Source organism: Lepidochelys kempii, chromosome 8 (assembly GCF_965140265.1).
Source record: "Lepidochelys kempii isolate rLepKem1 chromosome 8, rLepKem1.hap2, whole genome shotgun sequence".
Lineage (NCBI taxonomy): Eukaryota > Metazoa > Chordata > Testudines > Cheloniidae > Lepidochelys > Lepidochelys kempii.
In genome coordinates, this window is record NC_133263.1 from 3235030 (window position 1) to 3244639 (window position 9610).

General features: G+C 48.7%; 1 protein-coding gene across 4 annotated transcripts in view; it reads left to right on the forward strand.

The window, feature by feature from the left end:
* ADAM19 (ADAM metallopeptidase domain 19) overlaps window positions 1-9610 on the forward strand; it is a 52342-nt gene that overhangs the window by 39652 nt on the left and 3080 nt on the right. For all 4 annotated transcript variants that reach the window (XM_073355211.1, XM_073355215.1, XM_073355214.1 and 1 more), the window contains 8 exons: window positions 344-452; window positions 1195-1399; window positions 2166-2243; window positions 2553-2661; window positions 2766-2910; window positions 3354-3435; window positions 4719-4949; window positions 7781-7927. In XM_073355211.1, the coding sequence (XP_073211312.1) occupies window positions 344-452; window positions 1195-1399; window positions 2166-2243; window positions 2553-2661; window positions 2766-2910; window positions 3354-3435; window positions 4719-4949; window positions 7781-7927 (1106 nt within the window). The remainder of the gene's footprint in view (window positions 1-343; window positions 453-1194; window positions 1400-2165; window positions 2244-2552; window positions 2662-2765; window positions 2911-3353; window positions 3436-4718; window positions 4950-7780; window positions 7928-9610) is intronic.

The following is a 9610-nucleotide window of genomic DNA, read 5'->3' on the forward strand; positions in this document are numbered from 1 at the left end:
ACCCGTTTGCTATCACCCAGCAGTGTTCTGTTCCTGAGGACTTGTCGCAGGCTGTCCATGCTCGGCAGGAAAACCTCTCCTGCACTGCTCACTGGGAGGAAGTAGTAATAGGTTCTCGTCCGTCAACTTGTCAGGGAAAAGAATGAACAAGTGCTGGGTTTGAGGAAGCCATAGCGTGACCAGACAGCAAGTTTGAAAAATCGGGACGGGAGTGGTGGGTAATAGGCGCCTATATAAGACAAAGCCCCAAATATTGGGACTGTCCCTATAAAATCGGGACATCTGGCCACCCTAGGAAGCCTCCACCTTTCCCGAAAGCCTGTCACGAGTCTCTTCCATACAGGAGCGAGGCCTGCACCTGACCTGTGCTTTGAGAAGGTTAACGCTGCCGGCGACACCTATGGGAACTGTGGGAAGGATGTCTACGGCACATACAGGAAGTGTGAGACGAGGTAGAAGGCAGAATGGCCACTGATAACTGCTAGTAGGGAAGTGATGTTTCCTAAGATAAGGAGCACCAGATTAAAGCAAGCTACACTCTGTTCGTATTGATGCCCTCTCCCTGCAGTCAGACCGCCCTTATCCCCATTAGAACTGTGCGGTTCTTTATGATAGTAGCATTGATATTTATTTGGGCTGCTCAAAATTTTTCCAAGTTTAAAGATTCCACCAAAAAAACCCCTGAATTTTGAAGAAAAAAGGATGAGATTTCTACCCAACAGTAAAGAGGGAAGGAAATTTTTGAAAAAGTTTTGCTAAGTGTTGTTTCCTGTTATTCGGCCAGGCCCAATATTTATAATGTCTAAAAGGCGTGTTCATGTTCATCTCCATCGCCATCTCCATGGCCATCCATTCAGACTGAACAGTCTTAACACACAGTGTGGTGAAGTGCCCTGCAGCCCTGTGTCCTGTTTATGACTCTGTTGGGTTTGGCTTACCCCAGGTACCTAGGTGAAATGGTGACAAAGCCTGTCTCCTTAGGATTGTTCCTTAAGATGACTCTCATTGGCTCATTATTTCTGTTGCTACTGAACCAATGAATGTTATTGTGTTGACGTACGTTCAGAAATTGGTCAGCACCCCCTCCTATCTGTTGGTTTTAATGTGAATTTTCTTAATTCTGTGGGAATAAAGTGGAAATGTTAACCAGAAGGCACGATGCAACCCTTCACTATGTCTCCACGTTTCAAACAGAGATGCAAAATGTGGGAAGATACAGTGCCAGAGCTCTGCTTCCAAGCCGCTGGAGTCCAGAGCTGTCCCGATAGACACAACCATCATGGTGGAGGGAAGGCCGATCAAGTGTCGGGGGACCCACGTGTATGGTGCTGAAGAGAGCGAAGGAGATATGCTAGACCCTGGCCTGGTGATGACGGGAACAAAGTGTGGGAACAATCATGTAGGTACAGCCGCGTACCACAGTGTTGTTGGCTGGGTCTGGGTGTGGCTTTGCCAACTGGAAAATGTTCTATGGTTATTAAACAATTCTCACCTGAGGCTTCATGCCCTTCTGAGGAATTGTTATGTATGTCATCTGGGCAACTTCTTACCACACTGCTTCTGCGTGCTTGTTGAGAGAGAGCACTGCATCCCTACCACAGGCTACCTGCTATAGCAGGGGCTGGACGTGATGGCCTAGGATGTCCCTCCCGCTCCTATGTTTCTAATAGTTCCCTCTCTCTTGAGCAGCAAAAGAAGTCTCCTTTTTACACTGATACCAAAAGGCCGTGCCTCAGATCTTCGCCATGTGAAAGAGGGGGACGATGTTAGATCTGAGTCTTGTGCTCTTGGACAGTGTGGCGTAGAGCGATGAGCACCAGGTTAGGGGGTCAGGAACTAATGCCAGTTCTCACACAGGCCTGCTGCGTGGCTTTGGACGAGTCAATTGGACTCTCAGCCTCAGTTTCTCCATCGCGTGTCTGAAGTCCCATTCACTGGGGCAAGGGTGAGGATGGACATTTGCTTGGAGACCAGCCGAACTTCACTGCTGCCGTGGCTTCAGTTCTGGCGTTATTATTTATTATTATCTGTACTCTGGTAGCCCCCATGAGTCCTAGCCAGCCCTCCCTCCCCCCCCGCCGGCACTAGGTGCTGTACAAACATGGAACAAAGGGATGGTCCTTCCCCCAGAGAGCTGACTGGGTGTTTGGTTCCTGGTCCCACAGGTTTGCTTCGAGGGACACTGCAGGAACACATCCATCTTTGACTCTGAAGGCTGTCGGAAGAAGTGCCATGGGCAGGGAGTGAGTGTCTTTCTGTTTCAGGCTGGGGTGGGGACAAGCCACTATACGTTTGTGCCTGGCATTTTGTGGAGCTATTTATACTTAAAAACTCAGTTCTGGTGTCACATTTTACATGAGCTCCTCTGGTCTCCTGCTTCTTACTCCCATTCGAGTGACGGGGTGCCTACCTCCCAACGTGTGCCTTTGAACACCTGCTCTCCCATGTGGCCCATGTGAGGGGCTGGAGCCTGGTGTTTGGTTTGTTGCGGTGCGTGGATTCTAGCAGAGCTGAGCAGCTGCCAATCAAGTCCCTAACTGTTCCCGAAACAGGTGTGCAACAGCAACAAGAACTGCCACTGCAACTGTGGATGGGCACCCCCGTTCTGCAACAAACCTGGGAACGGAGGCAGCCTGGACAGTGGGCCCTTGCCCCAAGAAAGTGGGTGTATCTCATTTTATCTTCCCGGTCCCTAGTAAAGCTGCGGCGTGGGTTGGGGAAGGAAGATCCTTACACAGCGATTGATTCTGTTTTCTTGCTCTCAGGCCTGGTTCCAGTGATGGCAGGAGTCCTGGTTTCCATCTTGCTTTTGATGGGAATAGCAGTTGCATTTTGCTGCTATAAATGGAGGGACAGACTCCGGCCTCTAAAAGAGACCATCATCCCTTCAAAGAGGAGCCAACAGTTTGGGTGAATGTCCAGGCTTATTCTTTGCCTCCCTTTGTCCCAAATTTTTCCAGTGTCCGAGAGAAGAGAAATCACAAATAACTCCTATATCTAATTATCCGCCTACCTGTGAAGCACCGAAGAAGGTTCACGCCATGCAGATCACTCCATGGACTGAACTTTCAGACACCTCCCTTTGGAGAACAGGCACAAAGGAATGTTCCCATAGGCCATTCTGTTGGCCAGGCAGCCACTAATGAATGGCAAGGATGTTTGTGGATGTCAGGATAGCAGTTTGTGTGGTAAAGTTTAGTCACGAGAGGGCAACATGGCTAGACATGCTGGTTGGGCTGGTCGATGTTTTCAAATTTTGATGAAACTTCTTGTTGGAATTTGCGGGGGGGGAGAGGAAATGCATTAAGGAAATAACTCCCATTCTTCTCTTTTTTCTCCCTGATTGCCACCAGTGCCTCTGCTCCAGGTCAGTGTGGTGTGAACGGCCATGCAAATCCAGCCTTCAAGCTGAAAACCCCACAGGAACACAAAAAGGTAGAGACAAAGACACTGGAAACCTACCCAGAGGCATGGTTCAGCCATAGTGCTAAACCAAGTCTGCTTCTGTCTCCACATCATTCTGGGATGTATGAGCAGGAGTGCTGTAAGCAAGACACAAGGAGTAATTCTTCCGCTCTATTCTGCGCTGCTATGGCCTCAGCTGGAGTGTTGTGTCCAGTTCTGGCCGCCACATTTCAGGCAAGCGCCAGCTCACCCCACTGCAGGGGGAAGCCCTGAGCCTCCACGCCCCACCCCGGGTGGCTGAGTGGCCCGGGATTGATTTTTTTTTCTGTGGGTCAATGGCCCGTGACAGAAAAAAGGTTCCCCACCCCAGAGTCTGCACCCCCAGCTAGAGCCTTCACACACCCCACACCCCTGCCCCAGCCCAGAGCCCCCTCCTGCACTCCAAACCCCTCGGTCCCAGGCCAGAGTATCCTGCAGTACCCCAAATCCCTCATCCCTGGCCCCACATCAGAGCCTGCACCCCCAGCCGGAGCCCTCCCCCTCCCCCCACACCCCAACCCTCTGCCCCAGCCTGGAGCCCCCTCCCGCACCCTGAACCCCTCATTTCTAGCCCCACCTTGGAACCCGCACCCCCAGCCCAGAGCCCATACCTCCTCTCACAGCCCAAACCTCAGCCCAGAGCCCCGTCCCATACTCCAAACCCTTCGGCTCCACCCCCCAGCCTGGAGCCTCCTCCTGCACCCCAAACTCCTCATGCCTGGTGCCACCCCAGAGCCCGCACCCCCAGCTGGCGCCCTCACCACCTCTCACACCCCAGCCCCCTGAGCCAGCCTGGTGAAAATGAGCGAGTGAGTGAGGGTGGGGAGAGTGAGCAATGGGGCGGGGGGGTGGAGTGAGCAGGGGTGGGGCCTTGGAGAAGAGGCTTGGCACGGGCGGGACCTCAGAGGAGGGGCGGGGCAAGGATGTTGGTTTTGTGTGAGTAAAAAGTTGGCAACCCTAGACTCACTCCTTTTGGCTTCTTTGAAAATCACAGTCAAATGGTTTTCTACACTATTCAATGCACCCATTGCTGACACTTGTAAATTTCCTGGGATAGACTTAGTTACAGGCAAAATGATCTAAAATAATCAATATTTGCTAGATATATATGGCCAAAGACAGAGTTACTTGGTCAGTTTAGGACTCTGTAGTCAGCACGTTTTTGCTCTGTTGCTGGAAGGCCTCATGGAAGAAACAGAGGTGTAACAATGAGTATAAAAGGCAGCATGTCTGATGTGGAAATAATGCCTGGTGTTTGTGTGACTTGTATGCAGGCTACCTGCACCCCAGGAATCCCATCAAAGCCTGCAGTGCTTCACCCCAAACCAGCCCCAGATCTCAAAACTAATATACAGCAACCACCTGCTTTCCCAGCTGGCCTCAGCAACGATGCCAGGAAATCCCCTGGTCCGGTATATCGGATAGATGGGATTCTGAAGGACACTGCAAGACGAGTTCCTCCAACCAGGCCAGCACCCCCTGCTCCAAAACTCATAGTCCCACAGGTAAAGGAATCACATTGCAATTTGCCATATATCTGTTTATCTTTCACTGTGGTTGGCACATGCCACCTGTTCTGAGTGAATGTGCTGGAGTCTAGGTGCTCATGGCAACATGAGAGTTATGATGGTCACTAGCATCAGGCATGGGAGAGAGTTCAGTGGCTAACCTTCCCTAATGCAGCTCAAGTGATGCATTTTCCCCACCCACGCTCTCTCGGAGCACAGACCAAGAGAATTGTGCTGAACTGTGCACAGGAGTTTGTGGTATGGACCCACCAAGGACTCAATTCTTTTGTGCTTTCATTTAGGTTTCATTCATATCTCTTGAGACGAGATGCAGGTGAATGAATCCCATTGTGACACCTCTTCCTGCAGGACAGTTCTATTTCTTCCCCGCAGGGAGGTTCGCATATGTGCTCCTGCTGCCTCACACTGCAGTTGGGAATGTTCCTGTGCTGGGTGCTCTTTCTCAATGATTATTCTTCATTCAGCTCCGCCAGTTCTGCGGATGCCTCTGCTGCCAGTCCCGCTGGGTGCAAAGCAGACCGTTAGCCAGTATCAGGCAACAGCATTTCCTGCAGCAGGGGCACCAAGGCTTTGTGTAACTGAGATCACACTGGGTATGTCTACGCAGCAACTAGGCACCCGCAGCTGGTCCATGCCTCGGGGCTCGGGCTGCAGCCTGAGCTCTGAGACCCTCCCACCTTGCCGGGTCCCAGAGCCCAGGCTCCATCCCAGGCTCGGAAGTCTACACAGCAGCCCCGCAGCCAGAGCCCCAGGAGTCCAAATCGGCTGGCATGGGCCAGCTGCTGGTTTGTCTTTGCTGTGTAAACGTACCTGCTGACAATTTGCCAGGAGCCTAAGGGCCACACCCATTTTGTATTAAAGAAGCAGATTGCAGTCACTCTTGACTTTTATAGAGTTATAGCCTATGGAGAAGACAACCCCCAGCATGTAATTAGCAATCAAGGAGAGGCCCCATCATACAATACTCCATCTCGATCCTGTCACCTCCAGGAGCATTCCCTGGAGGTGCATCCTTAGGCTGAGGTGTAGCTCTGTGTGGCTGCAGGTTGGCCACACTTGGATTATACGTTAGGTTGTTCCATGTCTGTCGGGCCTCATGCAGCGTGTAATTGATTTGCTAAATTTCCTTCGCTCAAGTCAGCATACAACCCTCTTTAAACCACCCACAATTCCTTGAAAGCCCTTTTACGAGCTTCAGGCCAGAACCAGAGGAAAGCCTTCCAAAGATGCATGCCAGCAGAGAGCTGCATCATAGGAGGCAGCAGGAATTTGGCTTCAGATAGCATCTCCAAAGGATGTAGAGGAGAAATAAGAACAAAACACCGAGTCACACAGGATTTCAGTGTATGGGACTTATTTCTAGCTCCATTGTTCCTATGGAAATTCTGCAATTAGATTATTCACAGGAAAAAAAAACAAACAAAAGCAGGAAGCGGCCTCTGATCAATAATGAGAAAATATCCCTTGTGGCTGTTTGTTGACAAGTGTCCTCCAGTCAAGTTTCTTCTCTGTGACAACCAGATATGCCATGCAGCTGAGGTTGTCTCAGTCAGACCTACAGCAGAGGAACGCTTCTGCGGAGGTTTCAAGAAGGAAGATCCCCTATCATTTGATTTGATTAAGGCCCCAGAGATTAGTTTCACTGCATTTCCCCATATCAGTGTCTTTCCTAAGGATCCGCAGCACGGGAGCACTTGCTGTACCTATAAGGACTCTCTGGACACAGGTGTTGATCGTCTGCATTGAAGGAGTTAGAAATTCCCCCCTGAACACAAGAGTGGGACTCGTGAGTTAGTGGTGTTAAAAACCCAAGCATTAGCTGATGTGAACAAACGAGTGTTGCATCTGTATGAGTTCAGATGAACATGGGGGATTTTGGGGGTGCCCTCCAACCTATACAGGCAGACTTATTACTTCAGCACCTGCAGCATAAGGGCTAAACACAGAATCTAAGCAGTGCCATGTGAGTAGGGCCTCTCTGGATGCCTGCTCCCAAGAGTCATTTGTTTTGCACGGAATGTGGTTATAAGAATAGAAAATGTAACGCTGAGCGTATCCCATGGGCAGCTGTTTGTTGCAGGACAAGAGTCATTATTCTGTCATTTGTATTAAAAAAATCTAGTTGCAATCAGATGCTGGTGTGTGGGTGCATGTATATTTTATATAATATGTGCGTGTGTGTTGTCGTGCAGCATGGGGCATGGGTCACTGGCAGGTTTAAAAGGTGGATTCTCTGTAAGTTGAAGTCTTTAAACCATGATTCGAGGACATCAGTAACTCATCCTGAGGTTGGGGGTCTAGTACAGGAGTGGGTGGGTGAGGTTCTGTGGCCTGCGATGTGCAGGAGGTCAGACTAGATGGTCATGATGATCCCTTCTGACCTTAAAGTCTATGGGTCAAAGTACTAGGCTGAGACTTCCCAATCCAAATCAGGGAATCATGCGAATTAAAAGCTCTGGAGGCAGAAGTGCTCAAGTCATGGGCAGAACAGGCAGAGAACATGGGCAGCAGCCACTTGTGCTGCCTCTGTGATTCGGAGGGAGACAGCCATTCTCTCCCCATGTCCATTCAGTCCTCAGCCTCTTTGCTGAGACCACCAGCATGGGCATGTTGTGATGTGTCAAGGCCGGCAGTGGGCTTGTGCTGTTGCATGGGATTCTAGGCTCTCAATAACTGCAAGGAAAGGGCTAAGTCATGTGCAATTGGCTGCAAACCTTTCTTACGCCCTGAGGTTGGGGACCCCATCGGCTTGGCCATAGAGGTGCCCTTCCTGAATGTGAATTCAAAGCTCTTTGTTTCTTGCTTAGGATACTGCTAGACCCCGCCCACCACAGAAAGCTTTGCCGGCTAACCCCGTTCCTACTGGACCCAGGACTGTGCCAAAGATTAACAGCACAACACTACCGCCTCCTACTGCTGGAAGGCACCCAGGACGACACCCACCACCAGCAGAGGTAGGGCTTACTTACAAAATACCGCAGAGGAGAGCAGCATGCTCTCGCCACCACCAAGCACGGCTGTTCCAGAGATAAAATCACCTTGCTATTAAAGTATAAAATCCACTAGCGCAGTGTGGTTAAAGGAAACAAGGAGGTTTTATCACCAAAATATTTCCCTTCGCTGGTTTATTGTGTCTGGGTTGCTTACGAGTGCTTGGCCGCACGCACCTGTTTTTTGTTGTAGGGTTGATGGCACTGATTTTAGTTAATTTCTCACTACATATCTGTTAGGTTAAACGATCGACTGGATTCAGTTCTCCAGGGATACTGAGGACAGTGGCTGTTTCAAAATAGTCTTTAATAGAAACAAAAGATCAGCCGTGGAAATTGCTGAATTTAGGCAACACTGTGACTGGGTTACACAGCAGTTGAGTTGCTTTTTAATTCTCTAGCGGCCATAGCACCTTCCCAGAGATTAAATCTCTACACTAATTAATGGTCTTCTAGAGAAGGGCACAAGCAGCAACCGAGGTGGCAAAACATGCTGATGACAGACAATTATTTACATTGGTCAAGACTAGTGAAGCACTGAGGAATTTCAAAACCAAGTGACTGGCCAGCATGATGGCAGATTAAATTCATGGTGGCTAAATACAGGACAATACACGCTGGAAGGAAGAACTCTAGCTGCTCAGACACCAGGCTGGTTTTTAAATAAGCTCTTTATCGCTCAAGGAAAAGACTTGATTTGACACTGTGGATATAGCTCCGGGTAAACTTCTCCCCGTTATACAATGGCAGCCATGTTGGATATGTTAGGAATGGGCTAGAAAAAAATACTGACCATATGACGATAGCAGTGTATAATTATAAATTGATGGTAGGCCCTCATCCAGAAACCTGTGTTCCATTCTGGGGTCCAGGGATGGGTGACGTAAAAGATTAGTCAGAATGGCCACTGAGGAGGTATTTTGAAAGGAGATGAATAAGAGAGGACATGGCAGTAGGTGTGTACAAAATAATAAAGGCTATAGAAAAAGTAATTCAGTCACTCCTATTTACCCTTTTTCATAAATTCAGAACAAGGAGGCCATCCAATGAAACCGAAAGGCAACCAATTTGGACCTGGTCAGAGTAAACATGCTTTAACACAACACACTGCCTGTGGAACTCATTGCCACAGGATTCCTAAAGAATTAGACATTTATATGACTACTGAATACATGCACCGTTATATTAGATTGGACAAAAATTATAAGGGATATAAACTTTCCTGCTTCAGGGAAAATTCCAATCTTGTCACTCTTTATATTAGGGTTCCATTGATAAAGAGTTGATAAATGATTAATAGGTGTTTTAATAAATGGTTAATCAATGTTTATGGACTGTTTGAGACCATGGCTTATAACTAGCTACACCACTGTCCAGTGACTAACTTATAACCATCTGTAACACACACTACTCAGGTATGTAAACTGCAAGGAAAGGTTTAGGTCGTGTGCAGTTGACTGCAAACATTTCTTATGCCCTGAGGTTGGGGACCCTATAGGCTTGGCCATATAGATGCCTTTTCTGAATGTGAATTCAAAGTTCTTTGTTTCTTGCTTAGAATACATTACTCATCCATGTAATGTGCTTATAGCATCTATTAATCATTGACTCACCCTTATAAATGAAACCTTACCATAAAGTCTGAGA